Source organism: Pomacea canaliculata, linkage group LG2 (assembly GCF_003073045.1).
Source record: "Pomacea canaliculata isolate SZHN2017 linkage group LG2, ASM307304v1, whole genome shotgun sequence".
NCBI lineage: Eukaryota > Metazoa > Mollusca > Gastropoda > Architaenioglossa > Ampullariidae > Pomacea > Pomacea canaliculata.
Genome location: NC_037591.1, coordinates 45,063,853 through 45,090,335, shown reverse-complemented (window position 1 = coordinate 45,090,335; position 26,483 = coordinate 45,063,853). Strand labels below are relative to the sequence as shown.

The following is a 26,483-nucleotide window of genomic DNA, read 5'->3' as shown; positions in this document are numbered from 1 at the left end:
GGAGGAGGTGGCGGAATCAGTAGTGAGATTGACGAGCAGATGCGGAAGGGCTGTTTGGCGTTTACACGGCGAGATGTTGAGCGCCGTAAGGTCATGTCGACGACAGGCAGTCAGGCGGGAGACTAAGATCGCATGGTCACAGACAAGGCAGGTTACTAGTGCGGACTAGAGCATCATGACTCACGAATACAAGGCACAGTACACGACTAAAGACAGCACGACAAGGACAGCCAGTCGACTAAAGGGGTTTCCGCCAAATGGAATTTATTTCCCAAAAGGGGAATCACGAAAGATGGTAACAGTGGGCAGCGGCAGTCAGCGACTAGATCATGTCACGAGCAAGGAGCAGTTCAGCGCACTAAATCATGTCACGACAAGGCAGTTCAGCGACTACGATCAGTCTACGACGAAGGCAGTGCCTAGCGAGCTATATCTAGATACACATGTTACAAATACGAGGAAGAAGAAGCAGTCATACTCGCACGGAAATCTGAACCCAGACAGCCCGAAACCTGGGCATCGATGTATTCGTGCACAGAGCTAACGTTGGTCGACACACGATGTTCTCTAGAAACTAATCTCCTGGATCTGCTGGCAGGCGATTTATTTTCCAGTTAACTCCTATAAAGCAAACGAGGCATACGAACATAGCTTCGCGCTTACTTCAATTATTGTGTGGTAGGCGGGCTTGCCGAGGAACTAACAGCGGCTGAACTGATAGCGATAACCTAATGATCGGCTCAAAGAGGCTAAGCGTGCTGATGACGCTCGCTAGACCAGACGGCAGTCTCACCTATGCAGCACGTAATGAGTGGGAGCTTGTGGTCTGCGAGTGTACGCGAGACGAGCAGGACAGGCAACATATGATCTTGTGAGGAAGTCGTACATGAAGCTGAGTCACTGACTAGGCGAAATTAGAGAGGGCCAAACATAACGAAGCCAGGCGTGACTGAGTTTGAAATTAGATAAGGGCAACACGCTTTTGTAGGCAGAAAGAACAGAACATGCAATGATGATACAAAAGAAAAGAAGGCAGTTAGATTGAATCAAGTGCATTGGGAACAGTAGGTCACTACTCACAAGAGCGGATATCGATGAGTAAAGCAGGGGTATGGAGGATGACGATATTTGGTTCTCCTCGCCATTAAAGGTGTGGTTTAAATCTTAAGGAACACGAGTCTGTATCAGTGCAATTACAGGGAGAGAAGAGTGTGACATGTATCAGTAATATGCGTTAGATTATCTAGAATCCAAGCCGTTATTAGGTGTTAGTTGGGCGAAAGGGACACGGATGGGCGCATCTGATTTTGTCGCAGTAAGATGGTAGAGATGTGAGCAGATTCCGATGCTTGACGGAAGATGGCCTGTGATGCAAGGTATCTTCGTACAGTTTGGCAGGAGGCTAAGCACCTAAGGAAAGCGGATGAGGGTAAATCAGCGGTGAGGGATTATAGTAGGTTTAGCGATTGGTCGGCCATGGTCGGAAAGGGTGCAGAAGGAAGAGCTAAGGGTCGGTGACAGTTGTGTGCGTGGTGAACCGTGTGGGGATGGAGATGTGGGACGAGATTGTTTATGATATCAGATAGAAGGGACGTGGACGTTATATAGAAGCAGGGCCCGTGTGCGACAACTGCGGCAAACCAGCCGAATAGGATCACTGAGGAAGAACTGCGATTATTAGAGCGGCCATCATGAGTAGAGGTTATCAAGCAAAAAGGGGAAGGGTACTTGTCAAAGAGATGGCGATACTGCGGGTAGGGGGAAGCTTGGAGCAAGGGTTACTTGGGCGGTGGGAGGCGAGTCGGTAAGTGGATGAGAGCTAGGGCCTGGTGTAGCTGAGGGTGTGCGTGGTGTGTGGATGATTGCTATGGGTTTACCGTGGAGTTGTGTCGTGGAGGGTGGGTCGGAGAGCTTCTTTTATGGTTATGAATCAGGTCGCGGACATTTAGATAACTCCAGGGTGGGCAACTATGTACCGGGCACGAATACGAAGAGTGTAACGAGATAGATTGTGATACAAGACAGAAGTGATGAGTCGAAGAGGTTGGATGGTGTAATACATGATCGGAGAATCTGTGTCAGAATAGGGGGATCGCTCGTAAACGTGCGAGTTGCCTGGGGGAGGAGACGAGGCTGTCTAGAATTGTTCGCCACGTCAGTGGGATTGGGGTTGAAAAGAAGTACAGGCAGTAATGAATCAATGCTGCTATTGAACAGTTGTGTACTTCACGAACCTGTGCAAGTAGCTCATCACCGAACATCAATACAACTCACCTCTGCCTGCAGCAAAACAACTAGTCAACTGTGTCCTCAAAGAACAGACAACACTAGAGACCCCTGTCGCTAAAAGGACAGACAATAGTTGTGCACTAGAAAGTCCGGACATCAAAAGACAGACAATAATTGCGATCCCTGACATCAAAGGACAGACAATACTGATGAGCTCTGTCATCAAAGGACAGACAATACTGATGAGCTCTGTCATCAAAGGACAGACAATACTGATGAGCTCTGTCATCACAGGACAAACAATACTGATGAGCTCTGTCATCACAGGACAGACCATACTGATGAGCTCTGTCATCAAAGGACAGACAATACTGATGAGCTTTGTCATCACAGGACAAACAATACTGATGAGCTCTGTCATCAAAGGACAGACAATACTGATGAGCTCTGTCATCACAGGACAAACAATACTGATGAGCTCTGTCATCAAAGGACAGACAATACTGATGAGCTCTGTCATCACAGGACAAACAATACTGATGAGCTCTGTCATCAAAGGACAGACAATACTGATGAGCTCTGTCATCACAGGACAAACAATACTGATGAGCTCTGTCATCAAAGGACAGACCATACTGATGAGCTCTGTCATCACAGGACAAACAATACTCGTCAGCCCGGACAGTACAGGACAGACAACATTAGTGAGTCTGTCAACTGAAGGCAGAAACTGCGGACAAACCCTGACAGCTGGTACACACACAAACACACAGACAGACAGACATATAAACACACACAGACACACAGACAGACAGACATATAAACACACACAAACACACAGACAGACAGACATATAAACACACACAAACACACAGACAGACAGACACATAAACACACACAGACACACAGACAGACAGAAACACACACAAACACATAAACACACACAAATACACACAAACACACAGACAGACACACACACACATAAACACACAAAGACACAGACAGACACACACATATAAACACACACAGACACACAGACAGACAGAAAAACACACACACATAAACACACACAAATACACACAAACACACAGACAGACAGACACACACACACATAAACACACACAGACACACAGACAGACAGAACCACACACAAACACACACACACACACACACAGACACACACATATAAACACACACAAATACACACAAACACATAGACAGACAGACAGAACCACACACACACAGACAGACAGAACCACACAAAAACTCACACACACAGACAGGCAGACACACACACACACACAGAAACACACAGACAGACAGACAGACAGACAGACAGAACCACACACACACACACAGACAGACACACCCACACACTGCGGAGGATGCAAGTCAGTCCAGTGTCCAGTTTGTCAACTCACGTGACAATAGTGACGTTTCTTGATTTATCAAATGTTTATTTCAATCATCATTGATTCTCCTGATCAAGTTTCGCTATGTTCAGGTTTTTGTGAAAGTAAAGTCCGATGCCAGACATACTTTCCCATTCGGCTTCTTCCTGCTACAGAAAAGACTGATGGGGCTTTTGGTGTTAAAGGTCGACAAACTTTATTTCTGCTATAATTAGCATCTGCTTGTTTCACGACACGACCAACATTCAAAATGCTAGTTGTTCGCTACAAAATATCAGTCATAACTTATATCAATAAAAGTATCAACTATCAACAATAAATGCTACCTTTGCTAAGTTACCTGGCAACTCATTTCGCCAGTAGCAGCAGTTGTTCTCTTCACCCACAGCAGCAGACTACAACTGGGACAGGACAACAACACACAGGCCGGCCAGTCTTACAGTGGACAACAACACGCTCGCCCAGTCACATAAAGTACAAGAATCTCAGACAGACACAAAGTGCAAGTGTCTGTGACAGCAAAGACCGACAAACTACTTGAAGACAGAAAAGACGAACAAGTTTTTAGTAAGGTGTCAAACACGGGAAAAACATCATAAAAGATACTAAAAGAACACAACACCCGTGACAAGAGCACAAACACGTGACAAGAACACAAACACGTGACAAGAACACAAACACGTGACAAGAACACAAACACGTGACAAGAACACAAACACGTGACAAGAACACAGAGAAACACGCAGAATAAAAGGACCCACCTGTATGTGTTTCATGTTGAGATGTTCTTGACTCTTGAACTCTACTCAGGGAAGCGCCACCTGCAGTGGCCCCCTAAGGTATGATATTGTCGACTTTTGTCTCGCTGCATTTCTGCGTTTGCCACTCTTGTACCTGCGCTGGGCCTGTCCTACACCTGAGATGTGTCCTACACCTGCGATGTGTCCTACACTTGCTGTTCTCTCACACACCTGCAGCTCTCTCATGCATCTGGCTACTGAGGACGCCGCAGCTGTAAGCCTCCCTCCCACCCAGCACCAACCCGCCCACCTGGTGCTGTCCGCCTCCTGCAGCAGCGCACACCCGCCACACACCCGCCACACACCCGCCACACACCCGCCACACACCCGCCACACACCCGACACACACCCGCCACTGACACGGGCTAGCAGACAAGGTGGTCTCCCCTGTCTCACAGGCCATCAGAGACCTCTAGGCACGCCAGGGGGACGTCACTGACTGGAGAGATAAAAGGTAGGCAAGGTAGGGTGAGGGTAGAGGTGGTATGGTCAGGGTGATCAGGATATGATTGGAGTATACAGGGTATGATCAGGGTAGGCTGGTTGTTGATGGGGCAGATCTTAGAGCAGCATTTGACACAGTGGATCACACACTGCTCATGGATTCCTGTCAGCGCCACCACAGGATCCCTGGAACAGTTCGGCTCTGGCTGGTGTGACCGGCACGACCCCCTGTGGAAGACTGTCCTTCAAGGTACCCTGGAGGGTAGTGGACACCTCGGTGGTCAGAGGAAGAACTGACTTACGAAGGACCAAGACTGGACTGGTCGTCGTGTACAGGACTGCTGACTATCGCTCACAATAGATAAGATGGCGGCCTGTCAGCTGCTAGTCTATCCATGTCATCCTCCCAACCACAGGTGGCAGTCAAGGGACGACTGACTGACTGCAGGTCACGAAGGAGCAGTGTAGTTTTCTCAAACCAGCCAATCGTTATGTCCTTTCATACTATTGGAACTAATCATTCTTTGTGTTCTTTCGTACTTTTGAATCTGCTAACCAGCTTCTGATCAAAGGCGTGACTGAAATCTGTCTTCACACCTTAGGCTTGTTTGTAGGTGTGATCAGTGTATCAGGCCTGCTTCAGTATCCACAACAGCCACCACAGCCTGACAGCGTGAAGGCAACTGAAGCCAGTGTGAGGTCCTCTCTGGTGATGGTCTGTCTGGTGATGGTCTGTCTGTGTTGTCCAGGTGAAGCCAGTGTATTTTTATTTTGTGATTGTTTTTCTTGTTGTAAGGTGTAGTCACAGGTAGTACAGCGCTTGTTGTCTGTCAGTCTGTGGTCCAGTCCAGTCCAGTCCACTGGTTGCCGATGTCTCACCTTCCAGATGTCGGCAACGTTTTCCGTGAGATGACCTCGCCTCACATTTCGACCGTGAGTCGCACTCACTGTAAGTAGCTGCTGGCCACAGTGAGTGTTTTAACTCTCACAATGTTGATGTTTACTTCACTATCTTCCCACAGGGAGGGTGAACTCTGGACATCCTTCCGCCAAGATATACATATATAGCAGACCTGGGCAAAGGCCGGCCCATTCCTGTCTCTGACCGGCCCGCCCGCTGGCCCGCCCTCCAGTATATATACTATATATACAGTATTGGGTAAAACTGAGTTAACTATATTAGTCTGGCCCTCTAAAACCATCCTAAATTCTCATGCGGCCCTTGGGAAAATTAATTGCCCACCCCTGATATATAGTGTTATACAAAACACTGTAACAGAAGTCTCACAGTGAAGACTAGGAGCACTACAGGGCGACAGGAGACCCTGCTAGTGTAGAAATGACAGGCAGGATATGCTACACGTGTGCAGGCAGCGACTCAAGCTGTTTCTTGACTTTCTTCTTCATGAAGACGAGGAGAAGGAAGCGAAGCCTGCTGACCCTTGAGAAAAATGACACTATCGATATTGTCACACTTCACTGCAGGTCACAGGGGTCACTGTCTTTAGCAGCGCCACCTACAATAGCTGACTGCATGACGAGATAAGTGATGAGGTGAGGATGCTGCTAATAGCCACGTCTGCTGTCAGTGTCACCTCCGACAAAAGACATCATCCCCCCCCCCATCCATCCATCCCCCAATGACGCAGGTAGCATGTGGTCACGTGTGACTTTGTAAGTGCTCCAAGTGCTCACATGAAAATTATGGTCCCGGTAACCCCCCACACAGCTCGCCAGAAATAGACTCATAAATAGCTCAACATCCCTCAGAGAGCTCGCCAAGTAGACATCTTACCAACAGATTCTGGCAACAAGCTGCAGAGCGCCCTCTAGTGTCCCCGCCGCACCAAGCGCCACGCGTGAGGGACGACGACGACTTCTAACGGTCAGCTGAGGTTCAAAAACACTTTTAATAACGCACGATGCTTGTTACATTGGTGTTCAAAGGAAGACATTTTTCACTAACACTAACCAAGATGTTTATCGCTGCACGCGCCATCTTAAAGTTATTGAACGATAAAAGTGAAGAGCAGGTAGATAAGAGTCTGTACTACTGCCATCATTTCGCTACCCGAGTACTGCACAAGACGGTTACGGGTACGGGTGCAAAGGATGATTTAAAGACTGAGAATAACTGGTACCTTCCCCGAACTATCCCCAGGTTATCCCCGAACATAGCTCGCTATCAATGAGGTCAAATGGCAACTGATACCCCGGGTATTGCTGTCAGTCAGCTTCCACCCACCCGTGCCGGACAGAAGTTGTGGATAGAGGTTTAGAGCAGGCGCAACAAAGAGCGCACACCACAGACTTCTACGTTTCCACAGACTTACATCTCACCTCAGGTATATATCTCACCTCAGACTTGCATCACTCTACAGATTTCTATCTCACCTCAGGTATATATCTCACCACAGACTTATATCTCACCACAGACTTACATCTCACCACAGACTTACATCTCACCTCAGACTTATATCTCACCACAGACTTATATCTCACTTCAGACTTATATCTCACCACAGACTTATATCTCACCTCAGACTTATATCTCAATTTAGACTTATATCACTCTACAGACTTACATCTCACCTCCGACTTACATCTCACCACAGACTTACATCTCACCTCAGACTTATATCTCACTTTAGACTTATATCACTCTACAGACTTACATCTCACCACAGACTTACATCTCACCTCAGACTTGCATCACTCTACAGATTTCTATCTCACCTCAGGTATATATCTCACCACAGACTTATATCTCACCACAGACTTACATCAGAGAAGTCTGTTGCTCACAGAGTCTTTGTGTCAGTCAGTCACCGGAAGGGGCGTGTCATTATCGCCTTGTCACCTCTTGTGCCGGCAGATGGAGCTCATTATCACGTGTTTTATTGTCTGAGGACGCATATTACCTGAGCCGAGTGTTGTCACTGAAATTGTTAGCAGCAGCTGACTCGAGGAATGAGAAGACAACTGAGAACACAGGGACGACGAGCAATGAAAGGAGTGAACTCCCCCTGAGTTGACGCAACCCTAGCAACACGCGCACGTCAACACGTGCTGACGCTCGGCTTGTAAACACACACTGCTGCTGGCCACTGGCGCTGTAGTCGTAAATACACTCGCAGGAAATGAGGAACTACCACCACCATCACCACTCCCACCATCACCATCACTACCACCACCACCACCATCACCACCACCACCACCACCACCACTACCCACCACCACTATCACCACCACTATCACCACCACCACCACCACTATCACCACCACCATCACCACCACCACCACCACTATCACCAGCACCACCGCCACCACCACCACCACCACTATCACCACCACCACCACTATCACCACCACTATCACCAGCACTATCACCACCACCACCACCACCACCACTATCACCACCACTATCACCACCACCACCACTATCACCACCCACCACCATCACCCACCACCACCACCACTATCACAACCACCACCACCACCACCACTATCACCAGCACCACCGCCACCACCACCACCATCACCTTCTCTTCCCTTCCGTGTCCAGTCGGTGGGCTGGTTGGCCGGCACCTGAAGCAGCCTCCACCGTGTGTCTCCCCTGTAGCAGGTGAACTTGTTTCCACGCTAACCACACACATCAACACGTCAGCCACCCGCCTTCCTTTGGTTCTCGCTCTCTGGCTTCAGACATAAACACCCGTAATGGCGGCTTTTGTTCGCCGGGGACAGGAGATGGTGAGGGAGGGTGGCTGACAAGGTTTGGTGGGAGGGATTCCTCCAGCTGTCTTCAGTTTCACTATCCATCTTTGCCTGCCTGTCTGCCTGCCTGCTCGTCTGTCTGTCTGCCTGCTTGTCTGTCTATCTGGCTGTCTCTCTGTCTGTCTATCTGCCTGCTCGTCTGTCTGTCTGTCTGTCTACCTACCTGCTTGTCTGCCTGTCTGTCTGTCTGGCTGGCTGGCTGGCTGTGTCTGACTGCCTCCTCTCTACTTTTATGTCTATCTCGTCTATCTGGTGTCTCCGGTCTGTGACTGTCTCGTCAGGTCCTGCTACTGACTGTAAGCTGCTGTGTACCCAGGTATCGGCTGCTAGCACGTGATTGTGTGTACTCTCGTGTTGTTAGCTGCATGTGATTGTGTGTACTCTAGTGTTGCTAGCTGCACGTGATTGTGTGTACTCTAGTGTTGTTAGCTGCATGTGATTGTGAATTATTCCCTAGCTGCATGTGATTGTGAACTATTCCCTAGCTGCATGTGATTGTGAACTATTCCCTAGCTGCATGTGATTGTGAACTATTCCCTAGCTGCATGTGATTGTGAACTATTCCCTAGCTGCATGTGATTGTGAACTATTCCCTAGCTGCATGTGATTGTGAACTATTCCCTAGCTGCATGTGATTGTCTGTACCGTGGTACTGGCTTCATGCTGGTGGGGTTCGCTCCCTTGATGTGCACCGAGTTTTTTCACGAATTGTTTGAGGCTCTGGCGGCTCGCGCAATGCATTTGTCTCCCTTCGCTATTCTGGTTCTCAAATCAATGTGACGACAGCTGAGCCATTAGTCTCCCTTGCCTAATGTCAGGCTGTGAATCATGCCAGTCAACGGAGACAGTTCGCTCTTGGTCCACGTGTGAAATTCCTCGACATCATGTCTTGGACACAAACACAAAGTAAAATGTTACAGCTGCTGGCACAAACACAAAATGTAATGTTACAGCTGCTGACACAAACACAAATTAAAATGTTACAGCTGACACAAACACAAAATGTAATGTTACAGCTGACACAAACACAAAATGTAATGTTACAGCTGACACAAACACAAAGTAAAATGTTACAGCTGACACAAACACAAAATGTAATGTTACAGCTGCTGACACAAACACAAAGTAAAATGTTACAGCTGACACAAACACAAAATGTAATGTTACAGCTGCTGACACACACACAAATTAAAATGTTACAGCTGACACAAACACAAAATGTAATGTTACAGCTGACACAAACACAAAGTAAAATGTTACAGCTGACACAAACACAAAGTAAAATGTTACAGCTGACACAAACACAAAATGTAATGTTACAGCTGCTGACACAAACACAAAGTAAAATGTTACAGCTGACACAAACACAAAATGTAATGTTACAACTCCTGACACAAAACACTAAATGTAATGTTACAGCTACTGACACAAACACAAAATGTAATGTTACAGCTGACACAAACACGAAATGTAATGTTACAGCTGCTGACACAAACACAAATTAAAATGTTACAGCTGACACAAACACAAAATGTAATGTTACAGCTGACACAAACACAAAGTAAAATGTTACAGCTGACACAAACACAAAGTAAAATGTTACAGCTGACACAAACACAAAATGTAATGTTACAACTCCTGACACAAACACAAAATGTAATGTAATGTTACAGCTACTGACACAAACACAAAATGTAATGTTACAGCTGACACAAACACGAAATGTAATGTTACAGCTACTGACACAAACACAAAATGTAATGTTACAGCTGACACAAACACAAAATGTAATGTTACAGCTGACACAAACACAAAGTAAAATGTTACAGCTGACACAAACACAAAGTAAAATGTTACAGCTGACACAAACACAAAATGTAATGTTACAACTCCTGACACAAACACAAAATGTAATGTTACAACTGACACAAAACACTAAATGTAATGTTACAACTCCTGACACAAAACACTAAATGTAATGTTACAGCTACTGACACAAACACAAAATGTAATGTTACAGCTCCTGACACAAACACAAAGTAAAATGTTACAGCTGACACAAACACGAAATGTAATGTTACAGCTGCTGACACAAGAGCAAGGCCTCTGTGAAAGTCCTTTACTGCTGAATGATTTGTGTACCCGGGGTACCTGCTGCTAACTTGCTCTTGCTAATGACCCAGACTGCAAGTCATGGCTACACTAGACTTCTGTGAGCGTGTGACAACCTTTGACCTTCACACAAAGTGGTCTTGTATCGTTGATGGCGTGTGTGTGTGTGTGTTGGTGTGTGACGTGTGTGTGTGTGTGGCGCAGGTAGTTTAATCTCCCGTGGGTCTGTGCGTTTCCCGCCATATGTTTATTTTTATCTTTAGTAAACAAACAGAATATAATTACTAACAAAATAAAATGTATTTAAATGCTGAAATACATAACACAACTAAATAAATACCAACAAACAGTTGCTTAGCTACAGACCTACTAACGCTCAGCTAAAGCTATCACCTATGTAAACAAGAAAGTACAAACAACTACCAAGCCAGTTCTGTGTATTGTGTGTGGGAATACTGGATTCCCTGATTCCTGTCCCACTGGCGACTTCAGTGAAGCGAGTCGTGCGCCCCGTACACAGGTTGGAGGAGACTTGTTGACATGTTGACATGTTGACTTGTTGACATGTTGACATGTTGTCGGCTGCTGTACTGCTGTGTTATTGACTGGAAAAAATCGTCTGCCAGCAGTCCAGTACACTTCACGAAGGTGTGATGCTGTGCTGTCAAACATTTAACATCTCTAACGTACAGCCCCACATCTGTAAAGTACAGCCCCACATCTGTAATGTGTAGCCCCACATCTCTGCAGTACAGCCCCACATCTCTACAGTACAGCCCCACATCTCTACAGTACAGCCCCACATCTCTAAAGTACAGCCCCACATCTCTAACGTACAGCCCCACATCTGTAACGTGTAGCCCCACATCTGTAACGTACAGCCCCACATCTGTAACGTGTAGCCTCACATCTCTAAAGTACAGCCCCACATCTGTAACGTACAGCCCCACATCTCTACAGTACAGCCCCACACCACAGCCAATCCGACAGAAAGCTCCACAATCCGTAGGAGGGTGAAGATTGTTGGTGCTGGAGCTTTGCTGACAGAACATGAACAGCAGCAGTCAGCTCTCAGCTTGGTGCCGTGCATCTCTACGTCACGTGACTATGCTCGCTCCTAGCCTCCTATGTCATGTCACAACATGGTCTTCAGTCGCCTGCCCGCCAGTGACAGTGATGTGTGTGTTGACATTCGTGTCATCTGTCGCAGCGCCTCATCGACGTGCCGCTGACAACTGCAGTCAATAACGTAGGTCGAGCTTCTCCCCCGTCCCGTGCCCCCTGCCCCCTGCCCCCTGCCCCCCGCCCCTCACCTAACTGGTGTGCAGCAGCAATACTGATAATTACTTCTGTCGGTCGGCAAGGAGTGTCAGGCGCCACCTGGTGACGTGTTCTAGACAGCGGAGGGCTGGCCAGGCGGCCAAGAGGGTGGACACCTTTGTAGGAGACAGAAGTTGCGACGAACCGGAGTGATGATCCCAGCAAACGGGTAGGTACCCTTACTCTTTGTCTTTGCCTATGTGCGTAATAGAACAAACCGCAGGACAATAAATAACAACCGTCGTATTGTGACGTCACGTCCTGTCCATCGAGCCGTTAACTTGCTGCCCACGGTCACCACTGACGTCACAGCTCCGTGCCAGGGGTCTGCTGGCCAAGGGGAAGCTCGAGAAGTTGAGCCTCGAGTGTCCAGCGCTGACCTGCTGACCTGCTGACCTGCATCCACGTGTGTCCGTCATGCAGCGTGTCTGTCTCCTCAGGTCACAGCACTCTGCCTCCGCTTTGTAGCCCCTTGACGGATGCTAGGCACTGCGCTCGGCACTGTGTACAGCAGTACAGGTACAGCGACACCTGCCGGACACAGGCCTGGCCGCTTGTACAGTGGTGTACTGGTGTTTGTGTGTACACATATATACATATAGAGAGAGAGGGCGCCAGAGACCTGACCGCTTGTAGGAGGGTGTCCGTGTAGTCTACAAATATACAAAGAGGCCTATACCCGGTCACGTGTAGGATAATACGAGGCTAGTGTACAACAGAGAGAGGGCCAGATACCCGGTCACGTGTGTAGTGCCATAGTCCAGGGATGCCCAACCTACGGCCCGCGGGCCATATCCGGCCCGCGACGCGGTGCCATCCGGCCCGCGAAACTTCTGCCCACAGTGCAGGAAATCGCCATGTTAGTAATAAAAAAAAACCCGAAAAAAAACCAAACCGAAAAACACGAAAAAAGGGAAGAAGAAGTATTTATCCCCACGTAGGGGCGTTTCCCAATCTTTTTTTCGATGGACGAACATTTCGATTCAGTGCTCCGACTTGGTGTCTCTACGATGCAGCCGGACATTCAGAAGTTGGTTTCGGGAAAACAACTTCAAATATCCCACTAATTACTACATAATTAATGGTAAGTACAACTTGTTTCTAATAAAAAAGGGTATCTGCTCTATTTTTTTTTCCTTTTTGTATTTTTGTGGTGAAGTGGCCCGCGACACGGCTGTCCGAAATGGATATGGCCCGCAGGCCGAAAATGTTGGGCATCACTGCCATAGTCTATAGAGTCTATATCAAGCCACAAACCACTGGATTTGTACACAGTACTGTTATTGTCGCGTTACCCCAGGTATAGTTTGACCACCTACTCTCATTATTGTAACTTGTAGTACGCTGTCAAGGTGCACTGGTGTTATTTTCGATGTGTTGAGTATATATCATAAAGTGTCATTGTCGTTATATGTTGAGTATATATCATAAAGTGTCATTGTCGTTATATGTGCAGTTCATACTGTAAAGTGTCATTGTCGTTATATACTGAGTACATACTGTAAAGTGTCATTGTTGTTGTATGCTGAGTACATACTGTAAAGTGTCATTGTTGTTGTACATTGAGTACATACTGTAAAGTGTCATTGTTGTTGTACATTGAGTACATACTGTAAAGTGTCATTGTTGTTGTACATTAAGTACATACTGTAAAGTGTCATTGTTGTTGTACATTGAGTACATACTGTAAAGTGTCATGTCGCTATATACTTAGTTCATACTGTAAAGTGTCATTGTCGTTATGTGTTGAGTATATATCGTGAAGTGTCATGTCGCTATATACTGAGTAAAGTGTCATTGAAATGTCATGTCATGTCGTTATATACTGAGTACATACTGTAAATTATCATTGTTGTTGTACATTGAGTACATACTGTAAAGTGTCATTGTTGTTGTACATTGAGTACATACTGTAAAGTGTCATTGTTGTTGTACATTGAGTACATACTGTAAAGTGTCATTGTTGTTGTATGCTGAGTACATACTGTAAAGTGTCATTGTTGTTGTATGCTGAGTACATACTGTAAAGTGTCATGTCGCTATATACTTAGTTCATACTGTAAAGTGTCATTGTCGTTATGTGTTGAGTATATATCGTGAAGTGTCATGTCGCTATATACTGAGTAAAGTGTCATTGAAATGTCATGTCATGTCGTTATATACTGAGTACATACTGTAAATTATCATTGTTGTTGTACATTGAGTACATACTGTAAAGTGTCATTGTTGTTGTACATTGAGTACATACTGTAAAGTGTCATTGTTGTTGTACATTGAGTACATACTGTAAAGTGTCATTGTTGTTGTATGCTGAGTACATACTGTAAAGTGTCATTGTTGTTGTACATTGAGTTCATACTGTAAAGTGTCATTGTTGTTGTATGCTGAGTACATACTGTAAAGTGTCATTGTTGTTGTACATTGAGTACATACTGTAAAGTGTCATTGTCGTTATATACTGAGTACATATTGTAAAGTGTCATTGTTGTTGTATGCTGAGTACATACTGTAAAGTGTCATTGTTGTTGTATGCTGAGTACATACTGTAAAGTGTCATTGTTGTTGTACATTGAGTACATACTGTAAAGTGTCATGTCGTTATATACTGAGTACATATTGTAAAGTGTCATTGTTGTTGTATGTGGAGTACATACTGTAAAGTATGTTGTATGTTGTTGTACATTGAGTTCATACTGTAAAGTGTCATTGTCGTTTTACACTGACTGCTGTCATGCTCACTATGCACTGAGTATATCTACACCGCGTGTTGTTGTTGCTATGGCGATGCTAGGTGTTGCTATGAGGAGGGTGTATGTTGTCACCGTGTGTTGATGTTGTTGTCAGGATGGTGTCCAAGAGAAAACTTCCTCTGGCCGTTGGCGTGTCCATGATGACAATGTTGTTCATGCACCTCGTGCTGCCCATCAATCTTCGCACCAACAGCGACAGCAGCAACAGCGACAGCAACAACCAGAAGCGGAGTGTCGCTGCCAGCAGTCTGGAGGCGTGTCCAGACGACGGGTAACTACAAAGAGCACGTGTGATGCACAGCAGCGACATCCTCAACATTAGTACTACACACCATCAGTGTCGACACTACAGCTTCACTAATAATGCAGGCCTACAGACATCCTCAACATCGATACTGCATTAATACACCGCGAATCACCTGTTGATTCTGTGCCTGACCTACTAATTATGTGACTGACCTGTTGATTCCGTTTCTGACATCGATTTTGTAGCTGAGCTGTAGTGGCTCCGACTTACCTGTCGTATCTGTGACTTACCTGTCGTAATTGTGACTTACCTGTCGTAATTGTGACTTACCTGTCGTACCTGTGACTTACCTGTCGTATCTGTGACTTACCTGTCGTAATTGTGACTTACCTGTCGTATCTGTGACTTACCTGTCGTACCTGTGACTTACCTGTCGTAATTGTGACTTACCTGTCGTACCTGTGACTTACCTGTCGTAATTGTGACTTACCTGTCGTACCTGTGACTTACCTGTCGTAATTGTGACTTACCTGTCGTACCTGTGACTTACCTGTCGTAATTGTGACTTACCTGTCGTACCTGTGACTTACCTGTCGTAATTGTGACTTACCTGTCGTACCTGTGACTTACCTGTCGTAATTGTGACTTACCTGTCGTACCTGTGACTTACCTGTCGTAATTGTGACTTACCTGTCGTACCTGTGACTTACCTGTCGTAATTGTGACTTACCTGTCGTACCTGTGACTTACCTGTCGTAATTGTGACTTACCTGTCGTACCTGTGACTTACCTGTCGTAATTGTGACTTACCTGTCGTATCTGTGACTTACCTGTCGTATCTGTGACTTACCTGTCGTACCTGTGACCTGTTGTATGTCTATCTGACCTTTTGTTTGCACTTGTCGATAAAGAAGAGTGTCACGTGACTGTCGTTACGCAGACCCCTTTTGCCAGAAGAGACGCCGTTCTGGTCCGAGCAGCTGGACGAGTTCAAGAAGGATTTCACGCTGAAGTTCGTGGGCGACAAGCCGGTGGGGGAGGTGTGCTGTGCCCCCGACTCCGCCATCAGAAACAAGACCTACGGCTTCGTGGTATGAACTCTTGACCTCAGTGCGTCTTGCTAACCTCTGGACAGCCGCAGGTCACATGCAACACACAAACATACAAACACACAAACATACACACCCTCGACATTCAGTTTCTGTGTCACTAGACCTGTGCTGTCTAGTATGTGGCAAGTCTCTCATTTTACCTGTGAATACTTGTCCGTCTTGACTGGGCTAGAACATACCCGGTGACGTCTGATGTACCCGTACCCGGGGACACTAGCTCATTGCAGTCTCAGAGTTACTCTGTGTTGCGTCATTTCATTACATGATTACACTGTAATGCTGTCCACCGACGCTGTTCGACATGATAAGGTGTACAAACCAACGTAGGGTTAGCGACACGACATGAGTGTAGTGATGACTAGTGACATGACGTCAGTGTAGTGATGACTACTGACTGGGCAGTTTTATCTACATGACGTCAGTGTAGTGATGACTACTGACATGACGTCAGCGTTATTGTAGTGATGACTACTGACTGGGCTGTCATCTACATGACGTCCGTGTATTGATGACTACTGACTGGGCAGTTATCTACATGACGTCAGTGTAGTGATGACTACTGACATGACGTCAGCGTTATTGTAGTGATGACTACTGACTGGGCGGTTATCTACATGACGTCAGTGTTATTGTAGTGATGACTACTGACTGGCTGTTATCTACACGTTATCAGTGTAATGATGATTACTGACTGGGCGGTTATCTTACGTCAGTGTAGTGGACTACTGACTGGGCAGTTATCTACATGACGTCAGTGTAGTGATGACTACTGACATGACGTCAGTGTAGTGGACTACTGACTGGCTGTTATCTACACGTCATCAGTGTAATGAGGCCAACTGACATGGCAGTTATCTACATTTGAGAGTGGGAGGCTACACCCCTGCACGTGCGGGTTTTAATTAAACATCAAGATGTAAGATGGCGGACTGCACGGCCAGCTGTTACAAACACGTCTGCGCCTTAATTAATAAGCTCGCGCGCTCCCACGTGACAGCCGGCCAGTGCGCTGATGTGTGTGTGGAGAGATTAAACGTGACCGACCTCTCACGTGCAGGCTGCCATTGTCATTGACTAGACGAACGCCGTTAGCACGCGAGCTGCTTCCCCAACCGTGTTTGTACCCTGTACCCTGTATCGCCTGATATCCTGTCCCCTTCACTGAGCTCTGTATCTTTCAGGATCCTCCACCCTACACAGACAAGAGCCGCAATCCCTGCTGGTATGAAGGTGGACGACTGCGGTGTCTACCCTACTTTTACGTCATAGGGTCCACCAAAAGTGGCGCCCCCGACCTCTACAAGCGCCTCCTGGCCCACCCGGAAGTCGTCAGCACCAGAAAAGAGGTTCACTGGTTCAACAGGCTCAGAACACTAGGTACAATGAGTTCAGGCTCAGAGCGTAAGGTACAGCTGAGTAACGCTGAATGAACTGTTGAGTGAAACAGGGAGAACACGGGGTCACCTGGTGTGAACACATACAACACTGAAAAACTGAACACATGACCGTACAGTGTGACACTGAGCACTTCTCCTGTCTCTCCTGCAGGTGCACTGAGCACTTCTCCTGTCTCTCCTACAGGTACACTGAGCACTTCTCCTGTCTCTCCTGCAGTGCACTGAGCACTTCTCCTGTCTCTCCTGCAGTGCACTGAGCACTTCTCCTGTCTCTCCTGCAGTGCACTGAGCACTTCTCCTGTCTCTCCTGCAGTGCACTGAGCACTTCTCCTGTCTCTCCTACAGGTGCCGGGTTGCGGTGGTACGCCAACGTCTTTAACCCTGTGGCGAAGTCCATTCATGAAGACATCAAGAGTACTGGCACTTCTCGCAAAGTCATTGGTCAGTACAGTGTATGTAGTGTACCCTGTTACTTCTAGGGTACAACGTATGTGTGGTGTACCCTGTGTTATATCTACAGTACAATGTGTGTCATGTACCCTGTGTCACAATGTGTGGTGTGTGGGATATAGAGTAGATATCAGTAGATATCCTGTCATATCTACAGTACAATGTATGTGCCGTGTACCCTATGTTATATCTACAGTAATGTGTGCTGTGTGGGATATATCCTGTCATATCTACAGTACAATGTGTGTGATATATCCTGTTATATCTGCAATACAATGTGTGGGATATATCCTGTCATATCTACAGTACAATCTAGTGTAATGTAGTCTGGGTGGATGTAGTCTATGTTATATCTATGGTGTGCGCTAGTTCCATGTACCACGTGTTCTTTCTCTCTCGTTCTCTCTCTGTCTATGGACATAATGGATCAGATGTTCGTGTTATGTCACGTGACGTACCCTGTGTAATCCCTGTCTGTGTGGATCATGTAGCCTTGTGACATCTATCGTGTGAGGGAAAAGGTCTTACAGTGTGCAAGTCTTTGTGTGCAAGTAATAATGTGATATTATATGTTAGATGTCTAGTGTGAGCGCCCTCTGTGATGTCTATGTGTCTACGTGCTGTGTTACATCTATCTCACGTCTACGTGGTGAGCTCTACGTCCTGTGCCAGGTGTCTTTACTCAGTCTTATACCAAAGTGAGACCACCAGTGCCATCCTGCAGTCGTGATTGTCAATGTACACACAGCTCACACACGCTTCCCCACAGCAGGAATCTATCTATCTATTCCTCTTCGTGCATCAGGTTGCACATAAGGCCTCAACCAGAGTCCGCCACCGATGTCGATCGGCTGAAACCCGCTCTAGGTGACCCCATGTCCAGCCCTTTCCTTTCATCTCCCTTTCCACTGTTCTTCTCCAAGTTTCCTTTGGGCGGCCTCGTTTTCGTCGGCCGTCTGGAGTCCATCGTAGGGCGACTCTGGAAAGGTCTGCTGTCTGCTGGCGGAGCACATGTCCAATCCATCGCCAACGCCTTCGTTGAACCTGCGTGGTGATGGACTCGGTTTCACTTCTTCGTGGAGTTCTTCGTTGGTGATGGTGTTTGGCCAAAAGATGTTAAGTATGCGCCTGAGGCATCTGTTTTGGAAGACGTCAAGCTTGTTACTGATGGTTTTGGTCATCTTCCAAGATTCTGATCCGTAAAGGAGGGTGCTGATCACATTTGACTTGAAGATTCTCAGCTTGATCTTCTGGCTGATGTTTTTTGCCTTCCATGTGCTCCTGAGTGAGGCAAAGGCCTGACTGGCTTTCGCCAGTCGGGCTCGAATCTCCACCTCCACATCCCCGGTGTTTGACATTTTGGACCCAAGATAGGAGAAACTGTCAACTTCCTCAATCTCTTCTCCATTTAGTTTGATGCTGTCTTGGACTCTGGCGTTCACTCTCATACTGTTAGTCTTTTTTGTGCTGACCTTCAAGCCAAGGTTTCCAGCTGTTTCTGAGAAGGCCTTTGTTTTTTCCTGCATGTCTTGGTGGCGGTGTGACAGCAGGGCAATGTCATCAGCAAAGTCCAAGTCTTCCAGCGCTGTTGTTGCTGTCATAGTCATGGTCCATCTGAGCCCTCTCCTCTCGCTGTCGGTGGAAGTCTTCATGATCCAGTCCATGGCCAGGATGAAGAGGAACGGCGACAGAATGCAGCCCTGCTTCACCCGGTACTGACGTTGAAGGGGTCTGTGAGCTCCGTGTCACAGACAACCTGGGATTTGAAATCGCTGTACAGCATTGCAATGACCTGAACAAGTTTTGCAGGGACTCCGTAATGCCTCAGGATCTTCCATAAGGACTCGCGGTGGATGCTGTCAAAAGCCTTCTCCAGGTCGATGAAATTGATGTACAGCGGTGTGTTCCATTCGTTGCTCTGCTCCAGAATCTGTCGCAGAATGAAGATGTGTTCGGAGCAGGATCGCCCAGGGCGAAATCCTGCTTGCTGTGGTCGGAGGTCTTTCTCAAGAGTTGCCGTCAGTCTTGACAAAACAATCTTGCTGAAGACCTTGCTGGTTTGAAAGAAGTGTTATGCCCCTCCAATTATTGCAGTCTCCAAGATCTCCTTTCTTGGGTAACTTGAAGATGAGCCCTGTCTTCCACGCAACAGGGACCTGCCCTGATTCCCAAATTTGCCTGAAGATTTCAGTCAGCTTGGGAGCTGTCACATTCACGTCTGCTTTCAACATCTCTGCTGTTATTCCATCTGCCCCTGGTGCTTTGCCGCTCTTCATTGTCTTGACTGCTGCTGTCACTTCTTCCAGGCTTGGTGGGTCTGTGCAGATGTCAAGGTCTATAGCTGCTGGCTGGATGTCTGCAAGCTGAGGGGGATCTGGTCTGTTCAGAACTGACTCAAAATGCTCCCTCCAGCGCTGTAGTTTTCCTGCCTCTCCCTCGACGACATTACCGTTCACGTCTTTCACTGGCACATCACTGTTCTTAAACCCGTTGTTTAGCTGTTTGTTTATCTTGTACAGTGTCTTCAGGTCATTTTTACTTGCTGCATTTTCTGCTTCATCTGCCAGTTTCTCTATGTGATATCTTTTGTCGGTTCTTGTCATCCTCTTTACCTCTTTGTTCAGTTTTGTATACCTTTGTCTGTGTTGTTCCTTCAGGCGTTCAGATCTGGTGCTGTTGATTCTTTGTTTGGCTGACTTTCTCTCTTCTATCTTCTTCCATGTCTCTTCTCTGATCCACTGTTCTTTCTTTTTCCGTTGGAAGCCCAGTATTTTCTCTCCTGATTCCTGTAAGACTCGATTGAAGTCGTCTAAGGTCATCTCTTGTTGTCTCCTAGTGCCTGGAACCTGTCTTTTACTTCCATAGCAAAGGCCCTTTCGGTGGCTGGATTTTTTAGTTTGCCGGAGTCCACTCTCTGCTGACGTGCCTGTTCTCCTCGTGATCGACGCAGCTTCAGAGAAACTGTGGCTATCACAAGAGTGTGGTCACTGGCAACGTCTGCTCCTCTGTAGGCTCTAACATCTTGAAGTGAGCTCCTCCATTTTCGGTTGATGATGACATGGTCTATCTGGTTCTTTGTGATCCCATCTGGTGATGTCCATGTTGCCTTGTGGATGTCTTTGTGTGGGAAGAGTGTGCCTCCAATCAGTAGGTTGTTTTCTTCACAAAAGTCTGCCAGTCTCTCTCCGTTGTCATTGATGCTTCCGATTCCATGTTTGCCCATGACATGCTCCCTGTAGGTGTTGTCACTTCCCACCTTGGCATTGAGATCGCCGATGATGAGCAACATGTCGTGGGCTGGAACGCTTTCTGAGGCTGCGTGGAGCTGATCGTAAAAAGCATCCTTGTCTTCTGCCTCAGAGTCATTTGTTGGTGCATAGCAAGCTAGCACTGTCAGCTTGGTGTACTTGGAATGGAATCTTGCTCTCAAAAGCCTAGGTCCATAAGGCTTCCATTCCAGCAGTGCCTTTTCCGTTTTCTTGTTGAGGAGTAGAGCTACTCCTTCAGAGTGCTGAGCGTCTGATCTTCCTGAGAACAAGATGGTATGTCCTGACGCTAGTCTCCTCTTTCCCGTGCCGGTCCATCTGACCTCACTGACTCCCAGGATGTCCAAGTTGTAGTTGTCAAACTCCTTGACTAATTGGAGCATCCTGCCAGTCTGGTACAAGGTCTGGACGTTCCAGCAGTTACAGAAACTAAAACCACAGCAGGAATGACGATGACTATTTCAATTCCATCATCCTCAGGTGAAAAGACGCTGGACTACTTCTCGGACGTGCGTATATGGCGACACCTGACAGGTAACCAGGGCTGCGCCGAGCCCCGTGTCACCATTGCTAACCACCTGCGTCACTTGAACCCGAATGCAAAGATCATCATCATGATCAGGGAGCCTGTCGACAGGTGAGAGCATGTTGAGTATGACCACGGACTGTTGTTGTTTTTTGTTGTTGTTGTTGTTGTTGTTGTTGTTATTTAGACAGCGCCTTTCCACACTATTAAAGGCGGGGTCAAAGTGCTTTACTCAGAAGAAGACTCAAAGATAATCATCATTATGCTGGTTTCTGTGGTCTTATCATTATTTACACTCACACTCACTGCCTGCCTGCCAACACCAGACTGTGAAGTTGGTTTCCTCAAAGCGAGGGTCGGTGTCCCCAGTGTCTGACGTGTCACGTGTCGGTTGGCTCAAGACACAGTTGTCGCAATAGCGAATGTGAGGATTTACGGCAGTGGAGAGCAGGGCTCAGTCCGGCCACTGAACAAGCGAAGCAACAGCAGCCAGTGACACCATGAATCTCTCACCTGGATGGCTCGCAGACCATATTTTTTACAATTAACTCCTAGAACGAGGCTATGGACAGAACAGCTTCCGGTCTAGCAAAGGACGACAATGGCTATGTCAGCAGAGTCTGCGAGAGTAAGGACAATAATAAACACCCAGAAGGTGGTTTGAACTGTTGTGTGGAAGGATGCCCCAGTGTCCAGTGTTTCGGTGTCAGTCCATATTTTTGTCGCTGCCACGGGAGGTACATGGAGAGAGCGGGAGGAGCGAGAAGAGCAGCTCTCATTCGCACTACAGGTGCAGGTGCAGGTACAGGTACAGGTGCAGGTGCAGGTGCAGGTGCAGGTGCAGGTGCAGGTACAGGCCGTGCACACACGTGTCCATGTCTTGAGAGCCAAGATTTTAGTTCTCAATGTTTATGTGCGTTTCGTTCTATTTATCATTTCATAGAGAACATTTCAGACTAATGAAGCAAATAACTTTGTGTTCTAAACAAGCAAGTGTTAGGTTAATGGTGCAAGAGAGCATTACACTTACAGAGTTACAGTCATTATAGTGTTGACATCAAGAGTCTCGCTCACTTCCATCTTCGAGCTTTTCCTGAAGAGCAAGTCTGACCGTCAACTGCGTTGATCTCGGCATACAGTCAGCCATCCACCCATACACACCCTGACACGCAGGGAGCAGGATGGGGGATCACACACACACACACACACAAACACACACACACACACACAACCACACACACACAACCACACAACCATCTCTCATCACCAGATGACATCGTGAAGCACATCAAGCTAGAGTTTAAGCTGCACAACATGAAGCAACACACGTGATTCCTAAATAATAAATGGAGAACGGCATGTTCCATACTGGTCCACAACGGTTCAAACTGGTCCACAACTAGAACTACAAGTGTCAGTAAAGAAGGCACAGCATCCGGTACGGTCAACAATCCAAAGCAAGATGGAGGAAGAGGAGACAGAAGCCGTTAGTGGAGGAAGATGTCTGTTGTAAGAAATGGCGCACCATAAACACTGAAAAACATTTCATAACACAGACCAACGCTCAGCTAGCATCACAGATGAGGAGGAGACAACAAACATCACAGATGAGGAGGAGACAACAAACATCACAGATGAGGAGGAGACAACAGACATCACAGATGAGGAAGCGACAACAGACATCACAGATGAGGAGGAGACAACAGACATCACAGATGAGGAAGCGACAACAGACATCACAGATGAGGAGGAGACAACAAACATCACAGATGAGGAGGAGACAACAGACATCACAGATGAGGAGGAGACAACAGACATCACAGATGAGGAAGCGACAACAGACATCACAGATGAGGAGGAGACAACAAACATCACAGATGAGGAGGAGACAACAGACATCACAGATGAGGAGGAGACGACAAACATCACAGATGAGGAGGAGAAACCAAATCTTGACCTGCATTCACAGACGAGACAGAAGGACAGACAGCTGGTCTCCTCCGGAGGCCAAAGGTCACCACTCGTAGGATGTAAGGTGCAATGAGATGACTGGTGTAGAATGGGTGTGTGATGTCACCTGGGGCATGACACGTGATGTACTGCTGGTTGACTTGCTGCAGGATATTCTCCACCTACACCCTGGCAGCGGCCTCCACAGAGCGCCTGAAGGACCCCAGCACCCAGAAGCTGCACGAGTTCATCATCCGCGCTGTGCCGGCCTACAAGGAATGCTTCAAGAACCTTCCTGTCCGGGCCTGCATCTACAACCGCACCCTGGCAGATATGTATCCTGTAGGTACCCTGACAAATATGTATCCTGTAGGTACTCTGTAGGAATCCTCTAGCTAGCCATGGTGTACACCGTGAGAAAAGTCTGTGGTGCTCACGTGGCACACAGTCGTCTTCTACTGGCTCTTGGCACCTGCTCCTCCTCCTTCCTAATGTTGACCTCACCCTGCTATCCCCTGCTAGCCTCGTCCTGATATGTTCTACTGTTAACATAGTCATATACCCCAGTGATAGCCTCACCCTGCTATCTGCTAATGCTAACCTCGTCCTACTATGTGCTAATGCTAACCTCGTCCTGCTATCTCCTAACCCTAACCTCGTCCTACTATGTGCTAATGCTAACCTCATCCTACTACCTGCTAATGTGTGTATGTGTGTGTGCGTGTGTGTGTGTGTGTGTGTGTGCGTGCGTGCGTTTGTGTGTGTGTGTGCGTGTGTGTGTGCGTGCGTGCGTGTGTGTGTGTGTGTGTGTGTGTGTGTGTGTGTGTGTATCAGATAGATCTTTCAGGTGGAGCGTACGCCGTGTTCGTGGAGGACTGGTTGAGAGTTTTCCCTCCTGACCAAGTCTACGTCATTCGTTTTGAGAACTATGTGAATGAAATTTCAAGATCTCTTAAAGAAGTCTTCAATTTTCTGGGCTTATGTAAGTGGCTCACTATTCCCATCCTCCTCTGTACGTGGTAACAGTAGACATCACTTATACAGCAAGACATCACTTATACAACGAAACATCACTTATATAGCTAGACATCACTTATACAACATCACTTATACAACAGGAAATCACTTGTGTACAGCGAGACATCACTTATACAACGAAACATCACTTATATAGCTAGACATCACTTATACAACATCACTTATACAACAGGAAATCACTTGTGTACAGCGAGACATCACTTATACAACAAGACATCACTTATATAGCTAGACATCACTTTTACAACATCACTTATACAACAAGACATCACTTATATAGCTAGACATCACTTTTACAACATCACTTATACAACAAGACATCACTTATATAGCTAGACATCACTTTTACAACATCACTTATACAACAAGACATCACTTGTGTACAACAAGACATCACTTGTGTACAGCGAGACATCACTTATACAACAGGACATCACTTATACAGCTAGACATCACTTTTACAACAAGACATCACTTGTGTACAACAGGACATCACTTATACAACAGGACTTATACAACAGGAAATCAAAGTGATGACTTGTGTACAACAGGACATCACTTACACAGTTTTGAAGTCTTTATGTCCGCCTTCTACAAGTAGCGCGATGTTTCTAACATCTTATGTGCAAGTGGCTCACTGTTTCAAGCCTCTCATGTAAGTGGCCTAGTGCTTCAAGAGCTGCACGAAAGTGATATAATGTTTTAGATGTTTTAGATGTCTGGTGCGAGTGGTACAGTGCTTCAAACACTGATGTATCTACTGTGTTTCCGTATATAGACGTGTGTACTGTCGATATGTAGAGTTAAAAGCCCTTGTTCAGTTAGAATCAGTGATATCCCTTTGTCCCGACAGACATTTTTTGCTTCTAGCTCTGACCTCTAGCAGTCGCTTCTAGCCTTGACCTCTTGCAGTCACCTGTAGCCTTGACCTCTAGCAGTCCCCTGTAGCCTTGACCTGTGACTACCCGACTTCCTGCTGCTAACTGCTGTTGGCGATGCTTGCTGTGCAGCTGCCATGTCCGACGCGGAGTTTGAGACGGTTAGCTCCATGTCCAAGCCCTCGCCCAACGTCTACTACAAGATCGGCCCCATGCAGAACCGCACAGTCAAGCTGCTGCACGACTTCTACCTCCCCTTCACCAACAGACTCTCCAAGCTGCTGAAGGACGACCGCAACCTCAAGAAAGGAAAGAGTCCAACAGCCAAAGGGACGCCGAGCTAAAGACAGAAAGTTGTGGATTAAATCGTACAGCTAGCTCTTGTGGTCCAGAGACTAGTAAATGTATTTCCTCGTCTGTAGTCTGTGTGTATGTGTTTTAATGTAGATGTTACTTTGGTTAGGTCTGCTCCACACCGCAACTGAGAATACATCAACTACTACACACCGCAACACAGAATACATCAACTGCTCCACATCTCAACACAGAATACATCAACTGCTACACACCGCAACACAGAATACATCAACTGCTCCACATCGCAACACAGAATACATCAACTGCTCCACATCTCAACACAGAATACATCAACTGCTACACACCGCAACACAGAATACATCAACTGCTCCACACCGCAACACAGAATACATCAACTGCTCCACATCGCAACACAGAATACATCAACTGCTCCACATCTCAACACAGAATACATCAA

At 46.8% G+C, this 26,483-nt stretch overlaps 1 protein-coding gene across 1 annotated transcript; it reads left to right on the top strand.

The window, feature by feature from the left end:
- The first annotated feature begins 12,110 nt into the window (after nt 1-12,110).
- On the top strand, nt 12,111-26,117 carry LOC112558252 (carbohydrate sulfotransferase 15-like). Its single transcript, XM_025228604.1, has 9 exons — nt 12,111-12,263; nt 14,939-15,115; nt 16,032-16,182; nt 17,385-17,580; nt 17,946-18,041; nt 21,797-21,953; nt 23,963-24,134; nt 24,627-24,774; nt 25,841-26,117. Exons 1-9 carry the CDS (start codon nt 12,247-12,249, stop codon nt 26,050-26,052), a joined length of 1,326 nt encoding a protein of 441 aa, XP_025084389.1. The 5' UTR covers nt 12,111-12,246; the 3' UTR covers nt 26,053-26,117.
- Nucleotides 26,118-26,483: the final 366 nt, after the last annotated feature.

What these genes read in the sequence shown, in the direction of transcription:
- LOC112558252 (XM_025228604.1), top strand. An exon ending in CAACAGGCTCAGAACACTAG is followed by an intron (nt 17,581 to 17,945) that starts GTACAATGAGTT and finishes TCTCTCCTACAG; the next exon opens with GTGCCGGGTTGCGGTGGTAC. An exon ending in ATCAGGGAGCCTGTCGACAG is followed by an intron (nt 21,954 to 23,962) that starts GTGAGAGCATGT and finishes GACTTGCTGCAG; the next exon opens with GATATTCTCCACCTACACCC.